The 23,538-nt window shown below is 47.2% G+C and overlaps 1 protein-coding gene across 7 annotated transcripts in view; it reads left to right on the top strand.

Annotated features, from left to right (window-relative positions):
* TRAF3 (TNF receptor associated factor 3) overlaps window positions 1–23,538 on the top strand; it is a 105,379-nt gene that overhangs the window by 54,533 nt on the left and 27,308 nt on the right. For 2 of the 7 annotated variants that reach the window (XM_064486276.1, XM_064486275.1), the window contains 5 exons: window positions 16,234–16,394; window positions 18,237–18,498; window positions 20,196–20,247; window positions 22,508–22,612; window positions 23,235–23,402. In XM_064486276.1, the coding sequence (XP_064342346.1) occupies window positions 16,388–16,394; window positions 18,237–18,498; window positions 20,196–20,247; window positions 22,508–22,612; window positions 23,235–23,402 (594 nt within the window). In that variant the 5' untranslated portion in view covers window positions 16,234–16,387. Of the gene's footprint in view, window positions 1–16,233; window positions 16,395–16,432; window positions 16,635–18,236; window positions 18,499–20,195; window positions 20,248–22,507; window positions 22,613–23,234; window positions 23,403–23,538 lie in introns of those variants that run through there. The other 5 variants (XM_064486274.1, XM_064486277.1, XM_064486279.1 and 2 more) reach the window with 4 other exon arrangements.

The following is a 23,538-nucleotide window of genomic DNA, read 5'->3' on the forward strand; positions in this document are numbered from 1 at the left end:
CAGTATGTTACCAACTAATACATGATTACTGAAAGCAGCTTAAGATTTTCTATGGTTCTTTTTCCCTTGGGGTATAATCCTAGGGATGTTCTGCCGAATTATTAAACCTTAAAGTCACTTGAACCAGTTCCCAGTGTGCCACCAACCTGTTACACAGTTAGACTCATTTATTTTTCTTTTAAGGAATAGCTTCTTTTAAAAATTTGTGTTAGACATTTATAAAAAGTACTTTCATGGTTCCAAGTCAAAAATAAAGTGTTTTAAGGAATCTTGCTTCCATTCCTGATCTTTATACCCTGTTTCTTCCCTCTTCCAGAGGTGACTTTCTTTTAGCTTTTGTTTTGTCTTTCTATTTTTAATTTAAGTATGTGTGTATACCCACAGCCCTCTTTCTTATTAGCAAGTAGTAATGTACAATACAAGCTTTTCTCCGTCTTGATTTTCTAAATTTAACAGCGTGTCATGAGCTCACACCACAGAAATACGGAGAGACCTTCCTCGTCCTTTTTTTTTTTAACAACTCTATAGTATTCCATTGTGTTGGATATATTACAGGAAAACACTAATCTTTAAAAATATACTGGCTTTAGTCAGCATGTTTCCTCTGCATAGAAACAGCATCAGTTTTGCTCTTTACCCAGCTGCAGGTTTCTCAGTAACTTTGGGACCTTGCAAGTATATTGCTTGTCTTGGCCTGGGTTTCCTTATGTATAAAGCGAGAGGCTGGAAGCTCAAAGTGGGTTATTTTAGCTGGAACAGACTATGGATGAGTCAGCTGAAGCGAGGGCATCTTGGGAACAACAAGGGTGAGCGCCCTGTAATGGGGGGCATGCTGGTGGCAGGGAGAATCAGGCTGGAGGCGATGGAATCGGCAGGTCAGGATTAGTGACCGGATGTCACAGTCGGGGAGGCGGGGACAGGTCTGCCTTGGGCAGCTGGCCAGGTGATGGCGCCGCTCGGTAAGGTGGGAGCGGGTTGTCTTGAGAAGTAGGTAGAGGGGTGGCCAGATAGAAATGGGAAGTACCTGAGACCACAGGTTCCACCGCGGCTGCATCAACTATGGGGCTCCTGTGCGGTGTGACAGACTGAGGGAAAGACTGAGCAGCTGACAGGGAGGTCAGCAAGTGTGGGGCTTGTTTGTGCAGGCCTGCTGGGCGAGGTGACACGACCGCCCAGCAGGAGCGTGGGGAGGAGGAGGGGCTCGGTCGGCACCCGAGCGGCTCCCGCCTTTAACCACAGGCAGAAACAGGAGAGTCTGCGAAAGGGCCTGGGAAGGAGTCATAATCTCATACTTTATCCCAAAATGATTTAAATATTGTAACCCACTCCTAGGCATGGCCGTGCTTTATGCTTTTCACTCATTTTTCCAAGTGCAGTTGGTGCTCTGGGAAAACGAACCTTATCACACAACTGGCAGCTCAAAGCCTCCACCTGGGAAGGTGCCGCCCGCTCTGGGCTGCTTGTCCAGCGGACTGAGCCTCAGCTTTCCTCCCTCCCCCCGGCCAGATGGCAGGACTCTGGCCCTGGCCCAGGAGCGGCGCAGCATTCTTGCACACAGAATTGAATGAATGCTTTTTAAAAAAAAAATCCCAAATCATGTGAAGCAAAGGATATAGCAGTGCTGGGCCTCGGCTAGCTTCTGCTTTCCTAAAGGATTTAAGACCAAGTTTTACATAGTGGTGTGCTCAGGTTCTTTTTCAGCTGCATGCCTGCATCAGTCTGTCTCTCTCTCCCCAACTGTCCCTTGTTCTCTCTGCTAAGTGGGCCTTTTCACGTGGGATTGTGATCTTCCTACTGGTGTGGACTAGAATCTCATCTCCTCCTGTCTGCGCTTCCCCAGTGTTCCCAGCCCCGGGCCCTCTCCCTCTGCAGAGCACTTGGCAGCAGGTATCGTGAGGAGGAGTCCCGGTGCCGGTGCTGGTGCCGCAGTGTTTGCATAAACGTGGATTGCCAGAGACCCTGGTGTCAGCAGGGTGTGCCTGCCTGCCTGCCTGCGGCTCCCTCCCTTCTCCCTTTGTTGGCATTGTCTGGGTGCTGCCTTTGATTTCCCTGCTGGGCTTGATGTGGAGCTTGTTTTTCTGCGTCTGCCTTGTGTTCAGGAGACGTTTTCTTTGTTTATCTGATGCTTCCCTTTTTCGGTTTTCCCCGGGCTTTCCAGTTCTGGGAGCACCCTTTTGTCAGCAGATGTAGTGTTGTTTCCAGTTTCTAATCTCCAAGTAGAGTGTAGCTTAACATAAATCACCGAAGTAGGGGACATAAAAATAAATCATTAGGGTAACGGAGGTGTAGCAGAGGATGGAAGGAGTCTGGCCCAGTTCTTTGCTGTACTTCTCAAGTGTAGACAGGCCTCTTCTGTGAGGGGAGGGCTTCCTGAGTAGCTGACTAGAAGCTAACATTTTATGAAGTGAATTTCTCAGTAGAGGTTTTTTTTCATTGAGCTAAGAATATGGCCTCAAAATACAATAAATTCATACTTAAACACGTAGCAAACAGTAGGCAGTATAGAGTGATAATTTTGCTCAAAGGAAGCTGTGGAATCAGAATTCTGGAACTAAGCAGGCCAGACACTGTGGCAGGCCCGGTCCTTGGTGCAGGCCCGGGACGCCAGCTCTGGTGGCTCTGATCTCGCCTCCTGTTCAGCTTCCCTGAGGGCACTGCCTGGGTGCTGCTTGGTAGTCACATACCTTCCCTTCATCAGGGCTGTTTTGCACTCTCTCTGCCTAGTGTGTCTTGTTAGTATTGAGCAGAACATTTCTCTTCGTGTGTGTGGAAGCTCACATCCTCTTCCCAAGCTTGAGCTAGAGGCTAGGGTGGGAAGGGGGAGGTATTGGCAGGGGCCCCAGGTTCCCATCAGTCGCGTGGCCCCATGTGCTAACCAGAGGCACATGTGTCCGTCCAGCGTGTGGGTGTTGTAACCTCGGAGCTACTTCCTCAAGTGAGGCCATAAAATGTTAGTCTGCAGTTGCCTGAGTGGCCTCCTCCACCCTCTCTTTAATTCATTTGGCTGAGTTTGCGTGATTTTTCTTCTTGAACACAATAATTATTACAAATACTATAGAATTTCATTAGCTTATAATGGTCACATCTAAGCTTTAGCATTAAGGTAGAATTTAACTATTTTTATACCCACAAAAAATGAAATACATGTTTACATTTAAATCAGGAAATCTAATCACAAGTTCCCGCATTCCTCCATTTTGGAAGCTTCCAGAGGCACGGCTTTGCTGATTTATGCCACTTCTGGTGGTCGGCCTGCACCTGGGGCACCTGTGCGATGCCTGGCCCATCGCAGGCTGGTGAGAATGACCAGGTGTAGACGTAGATGACAACTTACTGTCTTAGATAATGAGCGTTGTACTTTTGTATGTTTGTTTTAGAAAATTACGATAAGGACCAAGGAACTTTTTTTTTTACTGTGGTTTTTAGTTTGGGGCCTTGAACATGGTGTCAGCTTTCGTAGCTGTACTTACAGCAGAGACTGTTGCCCAGCCAAGGGCCGAGGCGTGGCTGACTGCAGCAGACCCGTTTGCCGCCGACGCCGGCACCAGTGTGCCCGTGGTCAGCATTTGCGCTTTTCCTTAGGTCGCATTTCTCCTTGTTTCTCTACATTCAGTTTAAGACCTTCCCTTAAGCTTAGTTTTTCATTGCCTCCTAGTGTCTTTACTCTTTCCAGTTTTAATTTTTCTATTAGAGTACGTCCAATGGTAGGAAATTCTTTCGGTCTGAATATGAACAGAATTGTGTTACATCAGGTTCACGTGTGCTAACATTTTCTGTGCTGTTACTGCTGCTACTGATTCTCTGCTGGGGCTGGTGAGGAGCAGTTGTCAGGCTGTGTGATGAAGAGAGAGATCGTGTCTCAGCTCCTTAGGCTTTTTATTTTTCATTAAAATTTTTTTTTACATTTTTTATTATGAAAAATTGATCATTTAAACCATTCAGAACGCTCGGTGGTGTTTAGGATATTCACAGTGTTGATCAACCATCACACCGTCTGATTGGAGAACACTCTCCCATCCCGGAGGAAGCTCCACACCGTCCCTCTCTGTTACGCCCCTTGCCCCGGCCTGACAGCCACTGATTTACTTTCTGCCTCGGGGGATTTGCCCGTTTTGGATGTTTCACATAAACGGGGTCGTATGATGATATGTGGCCTTTTTTTCAGACTTCTGTCACTTAGCAGTGTTTTCAAGTTTCACTCATGTCGTAGCGCGTATCAGTACTTTGTTTTTTTGTGGTTAAATATCAGTACAGTGTATGGAGATACATCCATTTTATTTGTCCAGTTGTCTCTTAATGGACATCAGCACTGTTCACATTTTTGTCTGTTACGAGTGTTGCTGCTGTGAACATTCAGACACAGGTCTTTGTGTGGACGGGGCCCCTTCTCTTGACTGCACATGCACGGGCAGCATTGCTGGCTCACGCAGTGACTCTGAGGGCTGCTGAGTTGTTTCTGCAGAGGATGAACCGTTTTATCTCAGCAACGTGCGAGGGTTCCAGTTTCTTTGTATCCTCACCAACACCTGTAATTTTCCATTTTTTAAATTATAGTCATCCTAATGGCTGCAGAGTAGTATCTCATGATGGTCCGTTTTTTTGAACAATAGTTTTTTTGAACTATTGAAATTGTTTTGAAATTGACACAACATAAAATTAACCATTTTAAAGTGAACAGTTTAGTAGCATGTGGTCCTTTCACAGTGTTGTGGAACCACAGCCTCTGTGTGGTTGCAGAACGAGCATTCACTGCCTCAGAGGGAAGCCTCACTGAGCTGGTGGTCCTCGTTGTCCTTCTCCTCACCCCCCGGGCAGCCAGCAGGCTGCTGTCCCTGTGGACTTGCCTGTGCTGTGCACGTCACATAAATGAAATCGTCCAGTGTGTGGCCTTCTGTTTCTGGCGTCTTTCACTGAGCATGGTGTTTTCCAGGCTCATCCATGTTGTGTGTGTCATTACGTCATTGGCTTTTACGGCTGAGTGGTACTCACACTACATATCGGTTGCCCATTTATCTGTGGATGGACATTTGTGTTGTTTCCTCCTTTTGGGCATTGTGAATGGCGCTACTATGAGTGTGTCTCTTACTTAACGTTTGTTTGAGTACCTGTTTTCCGTTCTTCTGTGTGTACACCTGGGACTGGAATTGCTGGGTCATACAGTAACTCTGTGTTTAACTTTTTGAGGAACTGCCAAAATGTTTGCCACAAAAGCTGAACCATTTTATGTTTCCACCAGCAGCATATGAGGGTTCCAGTTTCTCCACAGCCTCACCCAGTAATTTTACCTTGTATTTTCATTTATAGCCGTATGGTGGGTATGAAGTGGTAACTCGAGGTGGTTTTGATTTGTGTTTCCCTAGTGACTGACGATGCTAAACACCTTTTCATGTGTTGTTGGCCGTTTCTGTGTTTTCCTTGGAGAAATGTTTACTCACATCCTTTGCCCATTTTTTACTTGGGATGTTTATCTTTTTGTTAACGAGTTGTGAAAGTTCTTTATTCTGGTTACTAGACCCTTCTCAGATACGTGATTTGCAGATTCCCCCCCTATTTTCTTGTTGTCTTTTCACGTTCTTGGGAGTGTCCTTTTATGTACGGAAGGTTTCAAATTTGATGAAGCTAATGTATCTTATTTTGCTTTGTTGCTTGTACTTTTGGTGTCATATCTGAGAATCCTTTGCCAAATTCAAGGTCATAAAAATTTACCCCTGTGCTTTCTTCTAAGAGTTTTACAGTGTTAGCTCTTATATTCTAGTTGTTCATCCATTTTAACCAAGTTTGTATGTACGGAGTGAGGTAGGATCCAAGTTCGTTCTTCTGCCTGGTTACCCAGTTGTCCCAGAGACTGTTTTTTCCCAACTAAATGGTCTTGGCATCTGTGTCAAAAATCATTTGGCCACAGATGTGTGAGTTTATTCCTGGACTCTCAGCTCTGTTCCATTGCTCTACATGTGTACCCTAATGCCAGGGTTACACCGTTTTGATTACTGTCGTTTTGTAGGAAGTTTTAAAGTAGTAAGTTTGAGAAGTGTGAGTCATCAGTCTTTTTTTTTTCTTTTTCAATAGTGTTTTGTCTCTTTGGAGTCCGTTTTGCAAGTCAGTATGAATTTGAGGATCAGATTTTTTCTATTTCTGTTAAAGAAAGGCCGTTGGAATTTTGATAAGGATTGCAGTGCATCTAAATCTATTGCTTTGGGTAGTATATTAGTCAGGGTTCTCCAGAGAAACAGAATCAATAACGTGTGTGTGTAAAGAGATATTTATTATACTTATTATAATTGTGTGAGAATTAGGTCTCACACAGTCGCAGAGTCAAGCAAGTCCCAGGGTCTGCAGAGTAAGGTGGCAACCAGGAGAGCCAGTAGCTTAGTTCCAGCCTGAGCCAGTGGTACAGGCAGCTAGCCAGCTCAAGATCCAGGAAGAGCTGACATTTATTTCAGTTTGAGTTTGAATGCGGGAAAACAGCCAGTGTCTCAGTTTGAAGAGAGGCAGAAAGAACCCTCTTTACTTGAGGGAAGGTCAGCCTTTTTGTTCTTTTCAGGCCTTGGACTGATTAGATGAGGCCCACCCACACTGGGGAGGGCAGTCTGATTGCTGTACTCAGTTTACCAATTGTTAATCTCATCCAACACTCTCACAGCACATAGAAAAAATAAACGTCTGACCAAATATCCAGGCACCGCATGGCCTAGATGAGTTGACACGTAAAATTAACCATCACAAGTAGTATCACCATCACAGCTGTATTTTCTTCCTGTCCATGTATTTAGATTTGTTTAGGAACAAACAAACGTCTTGCCATTTGATGGTGTCTTCTTTAATGTCTTGCCATTTGATGGTGTCTTCTTTAATTTCTTTCAGCAGTTTTGCAGTTTTCAATGAACAAATCTTTTACCTTGTTGGTTAAATTTATTCTAGGTAATTTTTTCTTTTGGATGCTATTGTAAATGGGATTGCTTAAATTTCCTTTTCAGATTATTTGTTGCTAGTGTTTAGAAACAAAACTGATGTTTCTTTGTTGCAAATTTGTTCTTTTCTGCAACCTTGGTGAATTCGTTTATTAGCTCTAGTTTTTCTTTCTTTTTTAACATTTTTAAAATTTTATTATTTATTTATTTTTTGTTTGTTTTTGGTGGGGAGGTAATTAGGTTTATTTATTTATTTTAAGTGGAAGTACTGGGATTTGAGCCCTGGACCTTGTGCGTGCTCAGCATGCGCTCTACCCGTGGGCTGTACCCTCCCCCTCTAGCAGTTTTTCTTGTGAATTCTTTGGGATGTTTTGTGTATAGGATCATGTTGTCTGTGAGTAGACATATTTTTACTTCTTTCTTTCTAATCTGGACGCCTTTTCTTTCTTTTTCTTGCCCAATTTCTCTGGTTAGAACTTCCCGTATAAGATAGTGTAATACAGCAGTGGTGAAGCACACAGCCTTCGATTCTTCCTGATCTTAGTGCAGAAGCTTTCACCCTTTCACCATTAAATGTGGGGTTTTCATAGATGTCCTTTATTATATCAAGGAAGTTCACTTTTAAGGGTTCTTATAATGGAAGGATGTTTGATTTTGTCAAATGCTTTTTCTATATCAAGTGAGATGATCGTGTGGGTTTTTCCCCCCTTGTTCTTTTAATATGGTATGTTACGTTGATTGATTTTCTTATATTGAACCTTGCTTTCCTGGGATGAATCCCGCTTTGTTATGGTGTATAGTACATTTAATATGCTTTTGGGGTTATTTTTCTAGTGTTTTGTTGAGAGTCTCCTTCATTATTGAAACACAGTTTTGTTGGATATAGGATTCCTTTTTTGTTTGTTTTTGTTTTTATTGAAGTACAGTCAGTTTACAATGTTGCATCAATTTCTGGTGTACAGCACAATGCTTCAGTCATACATGAACATACATATATTTGTTTTCATATTTTTTCATCATAAGTTACTACAAGATATCAAATATAGTTCCCTCTGCTATACAGTATAAACTTGTTGATCTATTTTATATATAGTAGTATCTGCAAGTCTCTAACTCCCAATTTATCCCTTCCCACATCGTCTGCCCCTGGTAACCACAAGTTTGTTCTCTGTGTCAGAGAGTCTGTTTCTGTTTTGCAAGTAAGTTTGTTTGTCTTTTTTTTTTTTTTTTTTTTTTTTAGATTCCACATGTAAGTGATATCATATGGTGTTTTTCTTTCTCTTTCTGGCGGATATATGATTCTTAATTGATATTTTTTCCTTTCAGTCCTTTGAATATGTCATCCCATTGTCTTCTGTCTTCCATGGTTTCTGATGAGATATCAACTGCTAATCTTATTGAAGAAATCCTTTTCTGTGAGGACTCACTTCTCTTGCTGCTTTCAAAACTCTCTTTTTGTCTTTCACCAGTTTAATTATAATGTCTATTAGGCTTTCTTTGAGTTTATCCTACAGGGAGTTTGTTAAGCTTCCTGGATGTGCAGATGAATGTCTTTCATCAAATATGGGAAATTTTGTCCACTGTCTTAAAATATTCTTTCCGCCTTTACTCTCCCTCCTCTCCTTTCTGGGACTCCCATAACGTATATGTTGGTGTGATCGGTGGTCTTTGAAGCTCTGTTAATTCTTCTTTATTATTTTTTCCTTCTGTTACTTAGGCTAGGTAAACTCAACTGACTCATCTTCAAATCTCGATTGACCTGTTTTCAAGTTCTCGAATTCTCCTGCCTTCTCAATTCTTCTGTTAAGCCCCTGTATTGAAATTTTCATTTTAATTATTATGCTTTTCAACTCCAGAATTTCTTCTAGTTCCTTAAGATTTTCTCTTTATTGGTATTTTCTATTTCATGAGACATTGGGTGATTTCCTGTACTTTTTCGGACATGGTTTTCTTTACCTCTTTGAACTCATGTAAAATTGATGATTCAAAGCCTGTGTGAGTCTAATGTCTGGGTTTCCTCCTGGACAGTTTTTAAGACTTGTTTTTTTTTTTTCCTGTGTAGGGGTCATACCTTTTTTGTTTCTCTGTCTGCCCTGTAGTTTTTTGATTGAACATTGGACATGTTTGACGTGATTAAGTGGCGAGTCTGGAAGATGAGGCCCTCCCCTCGCCCCGAGACTTGTTGCTGCTGGTTATGGTTGTTTGCACAGTAACTTTTTTGAGCTAACTTGGTAAAGTCTATATTCTTTATCATGTGAGGTCACTGAAGTCTCTGTTCCATTCGTATAGTAGTCTTTGGACAGAGATTTCCTTAAGTGCCTGGGACCAAAATTGTCTCTGAGTCCCTTCAAATAGGGTCTGTGTGAGTACTGAGTCTGCTCTTAACATTCAGCCAGGCCGTCGACAGCTTTGCCTTAGCACTCATGTCCTGCTTGTGCGGAGCCTGAATGTTAGCCAGAGGCGAGGGCTCAGGGTCTCCTCAGGTCTTTCCTGAGTGTGTGCACAGCTCTGGGCATTTGCATGGCCTTCTGAAGTCCCAGGAATACGTTGGAACTGTTCAAAGCCCTTACTTCCCAGCATTGCCTGCCGGCCTTTGTTGAGTCTGTCGTTTGCCTCACCTGTCACTGATGGCCCTGGGCAGCTCAGCTAACACATTCGCGGGTGAGTGTTCCAGGGCCCACCCCCTCCAGCCCCCACCAGCACTGCCTCAGCTCTGGGAGCGCTCTGGGTTTGGTGAGGCCCAGGCAGGCCGCTTGAGCTGGCCTTCCAGGGAGCCACTGGTAGGTCATAACATGCCACCAAGATTCTTTGCAAATGAGGTCTGTTCCACTCCACCCACCCACCCTGGCCCCCCACCGAGTAACTATTGGGACTGCAGCTTCCATCCTCCAGGCCCCTGCCCCTTGGGAGTGGGACCAGGGCGGGCAGGTGAGTGCCGTGGAGCTCACCGTTCTCACAGAGATTCAGCTGGTTTCTCTCGATTTGGTATTCCTTGGGGTGTTGCAAGCCTGTGGTTATTTTCTAGAGTTCCACGGAGGTTGTTTCTGACAGATTCTGCGAGCTTTGTTCTTGCTTTTACTGAAGGATGGACTTTGGGAGTTCCTTTCTTTTTTTGTCTTTTAATTTTATTTTTTATTGAATTGTTGTTGATTTACACCACTAGTTTCAGGTGTACAACAAAATGATTCAGTTATACATATACATAGTTCTTTTTTCAGATTCTTTTCCATTACAGGTTCTTACAAGACATTAAATATAGTTCCCTGTGCTATATAGTGGGCCCTTGTTGTTTATCTATTTTATATATAGTAGTGTGTATATGTTAATCCCAAACTTCTAATTTATTGCCCCCCTCTTTCTCCTTTGGTAAACCATAATTTGTTTTCTGTGTCCGTGAGTATGTTTCTGGTTTGTAAATGAAATTTGTAACTTTTTTTTCTAGATTCCACATATAAATGATATCATATGATATTTGCCTTTCTTGTCTGACTTACTTCACTTCATGGGATAATCTCTAGGTCCCTCCATGTTGCTGCAAATGGTATTATTTTGTTCTTTTTATGGCTGGGTGGTATTCCAGTGTGTGTGTGTGTGTGTGTGTGTGTGTGTGTGTGTGTGTACACCACATGTTTTTCATCCAGTCACCTGTCAAGGGACTTGTATGTTGTTTCCATGTCTCAGCTGTTGTAAATAGTGCTGCTTGGAGTTCCTTACTCAGTCATTTTCTCTGACATCACTCACTAGTCTGGTCTTAACATTAGGACCAATTTTGAGCTTGCCTAATTAATGTCACACCCCACTTGATTTCAGAAAGGAGTTAAGATGGCTTACAAAAGGTAAACAATATTTAAGATAAATTATTGTTAATATTTGCTGTGTGCCTGCCGCTTGGAGGGCATTCTAATAAGAATCATGTGCTCCTTTGTTGCTGCTGAAAACTTGGTCCTCCAGATAGAAGTTCTGTTTCCTTTGGTGACCTTGAGGTTTTCACCCTCCCTGTTGCACAGGTGGGAGGAACCCGAGGTGGTTCTCCTTCCGAGTGACTTGTGTGTGGTCTTGTGGTGGTGCACCACGTTAGCATCAGCGTTAGCAGTGCTCACCGTTGTCCGCGTTTGAGTTGATTGTGAAAAATTTGCCTGCGTTGGTGGTTTTCCTAAGTCCAAGAGTCCCTTTCCTCAGGACACGATAGGTGGGTAACCGTCTTATTGTAAGACTTAAAGACGTCATTCCTATTGTCCCAGTTGTTCTAGGAGGCAATCCGTGATTCCTACACTTCATACCAGACTGACTTCTTGCGGTGAGACTTGACGGCTGGCAGAGTCTGGGATTGGCGGTAAACCTCAGCGTGTTCGTCCGCCTACCAGGCCTGGCCCTGCTGAGGTGTCTGACTCTTGCTTTCCTTGGTCCAGATCCGGCCCGCGTGGGCCATCGCACTGGTACTGAAGGGTGTGGGCCTGCAAACCAGGTCCTGCTCAGGCTTATGTCATTTCTGTCTCGAATAAGCTTTTGTTGAGGAAGAATATTTTCTGTGTGCAGTGTGAGTCTGTTTGACAAAGTTGGTGGTTCGTTTGCTAGTTTTATTTGAGTGGAATATCCTTCTTTGAAAAGGTTGGTGTGCTAGAGTTAGAGCTGATTTCTGTTTTGGTTTCATGTGTACTGGGTTGTCCTCTTTTCATCAGCCTCACCCATAAGCTAATCAGAATATTTTCAGAAGGCCAAGATACAGATAAAGATTTATCCTTTAAAACGGCAAATTTGACTAACATTAAAATTTAGAACTTCTCTTTATTAAAAGGCATAAATAAGGTCAAGCCACAACCTCAGGGGAAGACATACACATGTAACTAACAAAGGATTATCAGTCAGAATATATGAATAACCCCAAAAAATCAATATTGTAAAAGACAACAACCCAACTTAAAAATGCAAAGGAGACACAATCAGGCATTTCAACAGAAAGAAAAACACAGGTGGCCCATGAGCCTATGAAAAGATGCTAAACTTATTTAAATAACTATCAGGGAAGGGACGTAAAGGGACCACTGTACCTGCTGGGTTGGCGGAAACTAAGATGCTTGAGGATACCCAGTGTTGGGAGGATGTGAACTAACAGAAACTTTTATGCTGCTTTGCTTTGGAGAGCAGTTTGGCCTTGGCTTGTAAACTGGCCATGCGTGCAGGCTGCAAACCAGCAGTTACTCTGCATTCTAGATGCAGGGTGCAGGGCAGGGACTGGCAGATTCTTTCTGCGAAAGAGCATGATAGTAAATATTCTAGGTTTTGTGGACCACATACAGTCTTGTCACATAGTTGTCTTTGTTTCATTTGTTTGATTGTCCAACTCTAAAAAATCTAAAAAGCATTCTTAGCTCAAGGGTCTAAACAAAAACAGGCTGCTGTCTGGATCTAACCCGTAGCTTGTAGTTTGCTAAGCCCTCATCCCCTGATCTGGAGAAGCTTCCATGAGGGCTCCCAGACAGATGCGCCAGAGTGTTCAGAACAGACTGTCCGCAACAGCGAAGACTGGAAACGGCACAATAAGAAGATAGGTAAGTACATCGTGGAAAGTTACGCAGCAGCGAAGATGAATGAAGTGTTTCTATTGCGCACGACAAATGTGGGTGAATATTTATAATACCAATGGCAGAGGGCTACAAACGGTATACCATTGTTACGAAGTTAAAAAAAGGCAAAAGTGTATTGTTTAAGAAGGAAAATATACGATAGCAAGAGAATGATAAATGCGAAAGTTCAGGCTGACATTGACTTCTGGGGAGAGGCAGGGGGATGGCTGAGGGAGGCGCGCACAGGGAGATGGTGCCTGTTGGTGGCGGGTGCTGGGCTTTTGTTGTTGTCGTATTCTTAACCTTGTGTGTGTGTTGCACATAATCTTTTTTACGTGTCAGGTATCATTTCATACATTTTTCTGAAAGGCAAGGAAGGATACCAGTCAAGGAGGTCTTAGAACCCACCCAGCTGTGCTCCGTGAAGTGGAGTTGAGTTGAGCACCTGGGAGGGAAGGAGGCAGGTCTCTAAGCAGTGTTGGGCGATGGCCACTGGCACAGCCTGAGAGAGCTGTGATGGGAACATCTGGGAGTGGAGCCTACTTTGTCCTGTAACAACAGCGGGACCACAGGCACGAGAGCACGCATTCTGCCTCGCTGGTGGTGGTGGCACGCTGGTCGGAAGTCAGTCCACCAGCAGTGTGCGGGTTTACCCCTGGACTCTCAGTTCTGTGTCATTGATCTGCATGTCTGCCCTACTACCGGTACCACAGGACCCTGATTAGTTCATAGTAAGCTTTGAAATAAGAACGTGTGAGTCCTCTGACTTCGTTCTTTTTCAGGATTGTTTTTCTATTCTGGGTTCCCCATATTTCCATATGAATTTTAGGTTCAGCTTATTAATTTCTGCAAGAGAAAAAAATCCAGCTAGGCTTTTGATGGGGGTTGAGATGAATCTTAGGTCAGTTTGAGTGGTACTGCCGTCTTAGCAGTGCCAGGCCTCCCGGTCCTTAAATGTGGGGTACCTTCCACTTACTTATATCTTTAATGTCTTTCAACATGTTTTATAATTTTCAGAACATACGTCTTGCCATTGTTTGGTTACATTCATTCCTAAATGTTTTATTCTTTTTGATGCTCTTATAAATGGGTTGTTTTCTTAATTTTATTTTTGGATTATTCGTTGCCAGTGTGTAGAAGTGTGGCTGGTTTTACACATCGACCTTGTGTCCTGCAGCCTTGCGGGGCAGGTTTATTAGTTCACCTCGGTTTTAGCTGATTCCGTAGTGAGTCCTAAGTGCAAGGTTATGTCATCTGAAGACAGAAATAGTTTTACCTCTTCCTTTCCAACTGTATGCTGTTTGTTTCTTTTTTCTTACCTAATTGCTGGGAAGGGGCTTTCTGAAAGGGCTTTGCGCCGTCTGCGATGAGGAAACAGCCTGGTCTGCCAGGCTTCTGACCCCGCGGGCGGAGGGTGTGTCTTCTGTGCGTTGAGCGCTATAGAGCTGGCGGAGGGACCTATGTGTAGTGCCTCAGTGATGCCTGATGATGCTGGAGACCAGCGGTGTTGCCTGCTTTTCACGTGAAAAGAAGAAATGATGTCCAGAGGATAAAAGCTGTGCCCAGGGTTGGCCTCTGGGAAGAGACACCAGGCTGACCTCCTCACCCAGACCACTCAGGGCCAGACGACCTGCCTGCCAGCTCCTCCCCTGGAGCCCACAGCACCAGGTTCGCCTCCCCAGTCACCTAAGGGTGCTGCACCTGCCCACCCTCCTTCCCCTCGTCCTGTGCTGGAATGGGAATTGGGCCACAAGCCCAACCCAGGAAACCCCCCGCCTTCCCAGAACAGAGGTGCTATCTTCCTCTTTTGAAGACCTGCAGCTCTTGTCACCCCTCACGTCTGCTGCTGGTTACACTCGTTGACTCTGGAGTGTTCTCCTTCCTCACAACTCCCGCAGAACTCTCTAAGGGTAGGGACAGTCTCCTTCGTCCCTGTGTCCCCTGACATGCCAGGCGCAGAGCTGTGGATGTACGTGCCCAGTGGACCTGCTGAAACAAACCGTGGCTGGTCTGGCACCTCTGCAGAGTCGCTTGCCTGAAGCAGAGTCCGCCCCCCTAGGGAGGAGGGCGGTGGGTGTGCCCTCAGCATCCTGTGGCTCTGCCTGCCAACAGCTCCACAGGAGAACTGTGATGTTTGCTCAGCAGCTTGGCCAACAGCACTCTCCAGAAAACATGGCTGAGGCCCAAGTAAAGTCGGGAGCATCAGGGATTGAATGAAACTGGCCGTTGTCCTCTAAAATAATGTTTAATAGTTTACTAAAGCATTGGAGGAGATGTACAATGTACAACCTTTTTAGAAAGACGCGTGGCAGCGATTATACATTTTAAAATGCACATCATCTTTGAGCCAGTAGTCGTGTTGCTGTGTGCTTGCCTTGGTGTGCAAAGGTATGTTCAGGAGCGTTCGCCGCAGACTGTAAGCAGAGCTGGTTGTCCAAGTCCTGGTACGCCATCCAGCGGAGTGCCGTACAGCCCTCCCCAGTAACTGAGTGCATCTTTACGCCTGGTTTGGAAAAACGCCCGGGACACACTGTTGGCACGGGAGCTGAGGGTTAGTCTGCATGTGCGGCGTGGTTTGTGTGGCAGAGAGAAGGCACGCTTCCTGCTGTGCGCTTGCTGGACGCCAGGAGGCAGCGTCTGCCCGTGGGCAGCTGCAGCTGGGGATTCTGGCACTCACTCTTTACGCCTTGCTGCCGGGTCTGAGTTGCTGCTGTGCTTCCTCTGCGAGCGTGTACAGCTGAGACAGTGGGCCGTCGCTGGCCCCTCGCGCGTCAGGCATATTCCCTTTCAGTTCTTGTCTTCCATTTCAAAGCGTGTGATACTATATCTAAATGTTACAGATTAACCAGACCCAAATGGAACCATTTTAAACAGTTACTTTGTGATATTTGTTTAGATTTTAAATTGATATTCACATACCATAGAAGTCACCCCTGTAAATACAGTTCAGTGGTTTTCCGTATGTTCATGGAGTTGTGCGGTCATCCCCACTATCCAGTTCCCAGCACTTCGGTCGCCCCAAGAAGCCTTGTTCCCGTCAGTGGCTGCAGCGACTCCCCTGGTCCCTGGAAACCATGGGTCGGCTTTGTGTCTCTGTGGATTTGCCTATCCTGGACGTTTCACGTTTAGGTGGTTTTCTTACGCTTCCTCCTCCTCACCTGTGAGCATTAGATGAAGGAGGTCTTGCTTGCCTAAGTGCTGTAGGGACTCCTCCCTCCTTCCCCGAAGGCTCCTTCTCCGGCCAGCAGCTTAGCTCAGTAGTGAGCCAGGCGTGGGACAGGATGCAGGACAGTGGGTGGGGTTGCGAGAGGCCCCCGGGGGCCCTCTGCCAAGATGCCCCCGCCAGCACCCCACACTCCAGGCCAATCCCGGCAAACCTGGCTGTCCTCTGCCCTGCAGGACAGGGCTGCTGGGAAATTTCCTCTGTGTGTGGGATGCTTTGCATCTGTTCGCTCATTCTTACACAGCCTATAAAAACCAAGGATCTATAATTTTATTTTATTTCTTGGGGTGGGGGAGATAATTAGGTTTATTTATTTATTTATTTTATTTAGTGGAGGTACTGAGAATTGAACCCATGACCTCATGCACGCTAAACATGTGCTCTACCACTGTGCTATACCCTCCCTCCCTAAAGACCAGGGATCTAAAACTATATTCTTCACTTGTCTACGCAAAGTATGACATGTCATAGGTAGATGAACATTTATTATTTATCATTAGCCTGATCCTAAGTCAGTTGTCTCTCATATTTGAAATAGGAATTCACCTCCAAAGAATCAAACATTTCTCATTGAAAACTCTTTACTGAACACATGGCTTCCTAAGCACTGCAGGATGAAATACTAAACCGAAGTTGTAAGTAGCGTATAATCTAAGCAGGGGTTTTCAAGGCCTGAAGCTCTGAGAGCAGATATGAAAGGTAAGGAGTTTTCTTTTCCTGCTTTTTTGTTTTCCTTTTTTCTGGCTTTACGGAAACACGGTTTGGTATGAGTGGCTCGGACCTCGCCTGTCCCTCTGTTTGTTTGCAAATGTGTATTGGGAGCCTTTTATCCATTAGGCACTGGTGCTAGTGATCGTAGGTACCTGCAGTTCGTCAGGCAGCACGGCAGATCAGAATCCATGGAGTCGGGGAGCTTCCAGTCCTGCTGCAGGGAGAGAGGTGATGAGGCAATCGTAGGCCTGCAGATGAGAAGGCGGCGGGGGTGGGGGCGCGGGCGCAGGCTGGGGGGCAGGTGAGTGAGGCTGAGCTGGCTGGGCCTCCTTGGGAGGGTGGGGGTGCGTTCCCAGAGGGGGAGCAGTGGGGATGGGGTGAGCCTGGCCAGAGTCAGGGCCGGAGGGGGCATAGCCAGTGGCAGCAGGGCCACTCCTGGTTGACCCTTTCCCCTGCCTGGTACCTCACTGCTGAGCATCTTAGCAACAGGGTTCTAACCAGCAAGTTGGTGAGCAAAGGGTTGCTGGCCTTTTGGGATCATTCTGAAAACTTTCATTTTGGTTTCACAAATTGACGTCACAGGAGGCTTCCACACTTTGCACAGTGATGTGCTAATTTGTGAAAACGAACCCAGGTAGGGCTCGAGCACCTGTCAGGTGTGCGTCAGTTCCCACACATCCGTGGCCCTGAAACACTGCTTCAGTGTCAGAAGAAGGAGGAAGAGGCAGAGTGAGGACTGAGGCTTGGAAAGAGCGGACCCTGCACCCAGCCCACTGAGCACCTTGGGTCTGAGTGAGGGTCTGCCCCGGTCCCAGCAGACCCGAGGTTCACAACTGCACTCGGGGCAAGCCTCATGGTGCGGACACAAGGGTGGGGGCAGGGGTGGGTGCCCAGGACCTCGTGAGTGGAAAGAATTTGGCCTTTATTTTTGTAAGTAGCAGAAGTAGGAGGATTGAGCAAGAAAATGGTGTAGTTTTGAAGAGACCTGGTGAGTTTTGAAGGGAACTTCCTCCGTAGCTTCACCAGATGCAAGGCCGCGCACCTCAGCTGGCAGAGCTGCACAGGCCAGACTCTCTGTGGCTCATTTCCAGGCTCTGCACGCTTGGCCTGTGGATGGCACCTTGCAGATGGAGGTAGCCATCTGTGCACTTGCACCACATGCGCTAGGAGAGCCTGCCCAGCGGCCACGGGAGACCCAGCCAGTCCCTGTGTCCCCTCCACCAGCTCTGTCCCCAGCACATGAGCTCCCCACATCCACGCCGGCCCTGCCTGAAGCTCGGTGCTCGGTGCGGACCTGGTGCACAGGGTTATTGGAGTGGGGGGCCCAGAGGGGCCGGGGGCCTGCAGACACTGTCAGACAGGAAGTGCTGTCGCTGGCATGGGAGGCGCGTCCTGGCCGCGGGCTTGACTGCAAGGCTGTCTCACGTGACGGGCCAGCCCTGGGCTGTGTCGTCAAGACTGCCACCTGGCAGCAGGGCGCACCAGGAGGTGACGTTGCTCAGGATGCTGCGGCTTCGGCCACAGCATCAGAGTGAAGCATAGAATTTGAAGTTACGGCGAAGTATAGTCGTAAGTTAAAGAGGCTTAAAAATACAGTGTGCACCTCAGGAAGGTCCTTTGAACAGTGGCATTACCCGTGCGTTTGGGTGATGGAGGAAGGGAGGACGTGAGCTGGGTGGTGTTTTGTTGGGTCGCAGGCAGAAGCCAGGGTTCCGGTGTCACTTCAGACCACAGGGAACACGTGTCCAGCATGTCTGCTTTCCAGAGCTGTTTGTTCGCTTGTGCAGGAGGACGTGCAGCCCTTCACTCTTCGGCTGTGTTTCCTGACAGGTTTTCTCTCCCCTGAAATGGAGCCAACTAAAAAGATGGACGCGGCCGGCGCCCTGCAGACAAACCCCCCCCTGAAGCTGCAGCCTGACCGCGGCGCGGGGTCAGCGGTGCTCGTCCCCGAGCAGGGCGGCTACAAGGAGAGGTTTGTGAAGGCCGTGGAGGACAAGTACAAGTGTGAGAAGTGCCGCCTGGTGCTGTGCAACCCCCGGCAGACCGAGTGCGGGCACCGCTTCTGCGAGACCTGCATGGCCGCCTTGCTGAGGTGGGTGCCCCCCACCGCCCGCACTCCCTTCCGGGACTCCCTGTGGCCGGGACCCCGCACCTCCTGTGAGGTCCCCGCCCGCCCACCCGCCGCCTTCCAGAGGCTGCTGGTACCTGGTGTGTCCCCCGTGCGTGCGGCTGACAAGGAGCTCCCAGCCCCTGGAGGAGACATCCCGTCAGTAAATGACGCAGGGGCCCTTCGGGGCGAATGCTCAGTGCGCAGGGATGAGGGGACAGGGCCTGCAGGCAGGACTGGACACGTCTTGGGCTGAGCGGAATCCAGTCTGCGTTTCCCGGCAAGTGCAGGGGACCCCTCCACGAGCCCTCGCAGGCCCTTGCCGGCCGGGGGAATGATGCCGTGTTAGAGCCACAGGCGGCGTCAGGCAGGCAGGCTGGAGTTTCACAGAGGAAATAACATTGGCCAAGAAAGCATCTCCGTCCAGCCGGCAGGTGTGTTCTGGGCGGCGTGCTGGGCACTGGGTTGCAGCCAGACACTCAACCTCGGTCCCGTCCCGCCTTCAGGGCCACCCACCCCTCTTCCCGACTCCGCTGAGCACAGCCGCCAGCTGCCCGCCCCGTCACCCTCCTCTGGGTGCTTCCAGCCATGCTCTTGTCCGCTTATCCCGAACTGTTAGCTCAGCTTCGCCTGCTCATGGAAGAAAGAAACTTGAAGGGAGCTTAGTGATGGCAGAGTGGACTCAGAGCACCTGGCTTCCCGAACTGCACCTGCGAGCCCTGGGGAGGGGCCCTGGGGGCTGCTTCTCTCCTGGTTTCCTCCTCCTTTGCTCCTGGCACTCCTCCTGCTCCACATTTTACAGGTGACGGGGCCCCATGTGTGCTGCTCAGCCCCAGGGTCAAAGGAGGTTAAAAGATTCATGTGTTTAATACAGTTTAGCATAAGCTCCATGTTAGTGTAGTCTGAGAGAAATGAGCCTTTATTTTAAAAAGCATTAGCCCCCCCCCCCCCCCCCCCGCGACCCTCAGCTCTCCGGCCCTTCCCCGGGCCCCGTGCATGCCTGCCCCTGCTCCCTGAGGCCGCTGCACCACTCCCTGGCGCCTTCGGGCTGTCTAGGGCAGGGGCCCTGGAAGCAGGGACTTGCTTTTATTTTCAGTCTTTGGAAGGTGGTTTCCAGGCACAGGACAGGGTGAAAGTTAAGTCCAGAAAAGGGCAGCTCGGGCACAGTGGTGCGCACCCCGCGTCTGGGGACAAGAATGCTGTAGGAGACCAGTGGTTTCGAGACAGCTGTAAGTCCGCGCACTGCTGAGGTCCGCGGAATCGCCTTGGCCGCGCACGGCACTGTGGGGAAGACAGCCTGTGGGGAAAGTGCCGGCTGTCCATAAAGCAGGGCCACCGGGGGCTGTCCTGTGGGCTGTGGGCGCTCACGCTCGAGAGCCCCTCCACGGAGAGTTGGTTTTGGTTTCTGAAATAAAATTTCACTTTTAATTGCAAGGGGCTTTCCGAGTGGGACTGCTCTAAGCTGTTCTGCTTAAAAACTCCCTTATGAAGAATTACTGTTAAAAAGTTTAGCCCTTTGCTCCCATTTAAGCCGTATTTAAATCAAGTTCACCGCGGTATCCTGGAGCTCTCGTTGCTGCTCGGATTCACACAGCAGACGTGACCCTAAGGTGAGTGGTACCTGTGTGTTCAGATGAGACGGGGCTTTCCCTCTAACACGTTCACCATGTGTTTCCCCCCAGCTCCTCCAGCCCAAAATGCACTGCGTGTCAAGAAGGCATCATTAAAGATAAGGTACTGGTTTTTCATTGTTTTGTCGCTGTTTTGAACTGGGTAGTGCTTTCCACGTAGTTTGCATCCACTGTTCTGGCTCCGAGTTTCTCCAAGTTTGACCCCTGATGCAGCAGGGTTGAGGCCAGGGACCATGTAGTGTAAGCACCTGGACAGATGGGGCAGGTCTGCTGGGCAGGTTCCCTGAGCCTGTCTCCTCCCCTGTACTAGCAGTGGTGCCTCCTCCCAGACTCCCAGGCACGTGAGGAGTGAGTGAAGTGCAGAGATGCACGCTGCCGTCTCGGGTCCTCACCCCAGACAGGCTGCGCTCGGCTGTGACACTCGATTCCACCTTCTGACAGTGCCAGTCTGAGGGTTGCGTTGGGTTTACCTCTCCCTGTGCTCATGCAGCATCTTGAAGCCGTTAGACACGTGAGATTTCAGTCCTTCCCTCCCCCAGGTGGCTGTAGGTGTCCCGGGAGCTCGTGAGTGTCCTGCAGCCTCAGCGCACAGGGGTCCGGGCCCCTTCTCACCACATCCCCGCCACCAGCCCCTGCCAGGCACACTTCTAGTTTGAAATGACTCATTCTTGTAGTACTTAAAATATCAATAAAAACGTGTGTTTCCGATATTTTGATTAATGAACCTAACAGTTTCTTAAATGTAGGTCATTAATTGTGCAATAAAATTCTTGCTCTGGGGCTTCCTGTCTGAAGCTCTGGGCGGGCCGCTGTGCTGTGGAGGCAGCACAGGTGAGGGCAGTGATCCCAGGGTGGCTGTGACGGGTGGCCCTGGGCTGCCAGGACAGGCATTTGCTGTCCCCTGCGCTGGACGGTTCAGACACCGAGCTGGCCAGTGTCCGTGTACCTGTTCTTCCTCTGCTGCGGAAGTGTCGCTTGGTAATAGGGAGGGGACTGTTTTTCAGAAAACTCACAGTTCTACCCCCAACGTGGCAACTTGTTAACTTGTTACCTTGTGTCTAACCAGTGTGACTGAGACAGAGGTTGAAACAATGGAGATGAATTTTTTAGTGCCTCCATGCCATTATTTAGAATTATTATCCCTGTTTTCCACTGGAATTGACAGCTGAATAAAAATGACTAGATGTGTTGAAGAATCACAGATGAGACTGACTGAAGCCCTGGGTCCTTGTGGGAAGATGGGCTGGGGCCCCGGGAGGCCGAGGTCTGCCCCTCGACCGTCACTGAGGACGGGGCCCCATGAGGCCTCAGGTTCCCATCTATACAACGGGACGGTTGCAGTAAATGATCTGAGACCTTCTCCAGCTCTAGAATTCTGTACTTTTATTATTCCGATGTCTTCAGTCTACGTCTTTTATTCCTAAAGGTAAACTCAAATGACTTAAGAGACTTAATGGCACAGAAAGCAAGCTTATTTCTTACCAGCTAAAAATACCTGTTCTGTTGACTTTAATATCTTAAGTTACGACCTTTTTAAGAAAAAGTCATGTTTCAAAGGATTAGATTAGATTCCAAATTAGTTTATTTTAAACGCTTAACAGCTGTCGATTCTATTTCTTCGCCTGTGGAGTGGAGAAAGGCCTGTTAAGCTCCCTCCCTGCTTTCCCACTGCTGCGGAGTGTGGACACGCGGGGCTTTCTGAGACGCGCCCGAGGGCACCAGTGGTTCAGCGTGTGCTGTTAGAGGGCGTGAGAGCATTTGTTTTCCAGGGGAGAAATAAAATTAAAGGAAGGTTTTCACTTTCTAAAGGACACATTTTCATTTTTGGATTTAACTCCAGTCTTTGCAGAATGTATTTTTTAGAAGGTTTTAAATAGCAGGCTATGCCTTATTTTTGGTGGAAAAATGAGTTATAAATGACATACCCTTAGGAGCAGGCACTGAGCTGTAGTGGGCTCTACCCTTGTCTCTCGGTGGGAGGTGCTCCATCCACGGCTGCCTTCGCAGTACTGACGCCTGGAACCCCCAGGTCCAAGTGTGAACTGGGTCTCGATACTATGTCGTAGTTAATCCAAAGTGTCTGGATGCTCCAAAGTGACCTTCAGGTTTCTAGTATAACTTGTTTATCTTTGGCTTATGTAATAAAAGATGGTAGTTAAGTTTACATTATTTAAATTATGTCTCTTAGTGGGGGCAGCTCCTTCATTCTACTTACAGAAATTAAAATGGTTCTTAATGCTTTCTGAGGCCCACTTAAGGGATGCTCTCATTTTTTTTTTAGAGTGATTTTACCTTGTCCCAAGTAGCAGCATGTGGAGATTAAGAAATACTAACCCTCTAAAATTGCTGCCTTTCAATTTTAGGTGTTTAAGGATAATTGCTGCAAGAGAGAGATTCTGGCTCTTCAGATATACTGCAGGAACGAAGGCAGAGGTTGTGCAGAGCAGCTAACGCTGGGACAGCTCCTGGTAAGTACAGAAGTGTCCGTGTCGGCGCCTACGTTCAGAAACACAAGTGCCCTGGTCAGTATGATGTAGCCCCTTAAGACCATGTTCACGTGAATCTTTGAGAACACACCCAAATAGGAGAGTGATCAGAGCCAGTTGGGGATGAAATGTTATTTTTATGACATCGTAGGCAGACTTGTCAGTTGGTTTTTGAACACCCTACCCCATTTAGAGTAGAAGGAAATCTGAGTTGAATTTTAATTTTGGGAAGCCCATTGAAACCTTCTCCTTTTTATAACCATGAAATTCCACATAACTTCTTACGTTTTTTTGATTAGTATCATATTTTATCCTAGAAAGATGTTTGAATTGGGATAAAACAAAGTCCTTAGCAGATAACCATTTATTTATCCAGGAAGAAGAGTTAATTGACTTAGTTCTTCATAAGCAATATAGTTTGAGAAATCACTAAAGGGAACACGAAATTCAGTGTCTCTTGACACATTTGTCACTCTTCTCTGTGAAAAACTGGTCTAAGAGCAGAGAGAAACATTTTTGTAGTATTTAATTGCATAGAGGTTAGAATTTGGTGTTTCAAATGGGATTTTTGCCGATCGAGAAATTTGACTTGTCTGTCTTACAGGTGCATTTAAAGAATGATTGCCAGTTTGAGGAACTTTCATGTGTTCGTGCCGACTGCAGAGAGAAAGTATTGAGAAAAGACCTGCGTGATCACGTGGAAAAGGCCTGTAAATACCGTGAGGCCACGTGCAGCCACTGCAAAAGTCAGGTCCCAATGATCACTTTGCAGGTGCCGTGTTCTCTTGTTTCACCCGCCTCCCGCTCCATCCAGGTGTCCCTGGTCCACAGAATAGCTTTTTAAATGACTATTCTCACAGGAATAAAGAGACAAGATAGGAGTAAATAGCAGTTTTCATCTGACTTTA

The sequence above is a fragment of the Camelus dromedarius genome, chromosome 5 (genome assembly GCF_036321535.1).
Source record: "Camelus dromedarius isolate mCamDro1 chromosome 5, mCamDro1.pat, whole genome shotgun sequence".
NCBI lineage: Eukaryota > Metazoa > Chordata > Mammalia > Artiodactyla > Camelidae > Camelus > Camelus dromedarius.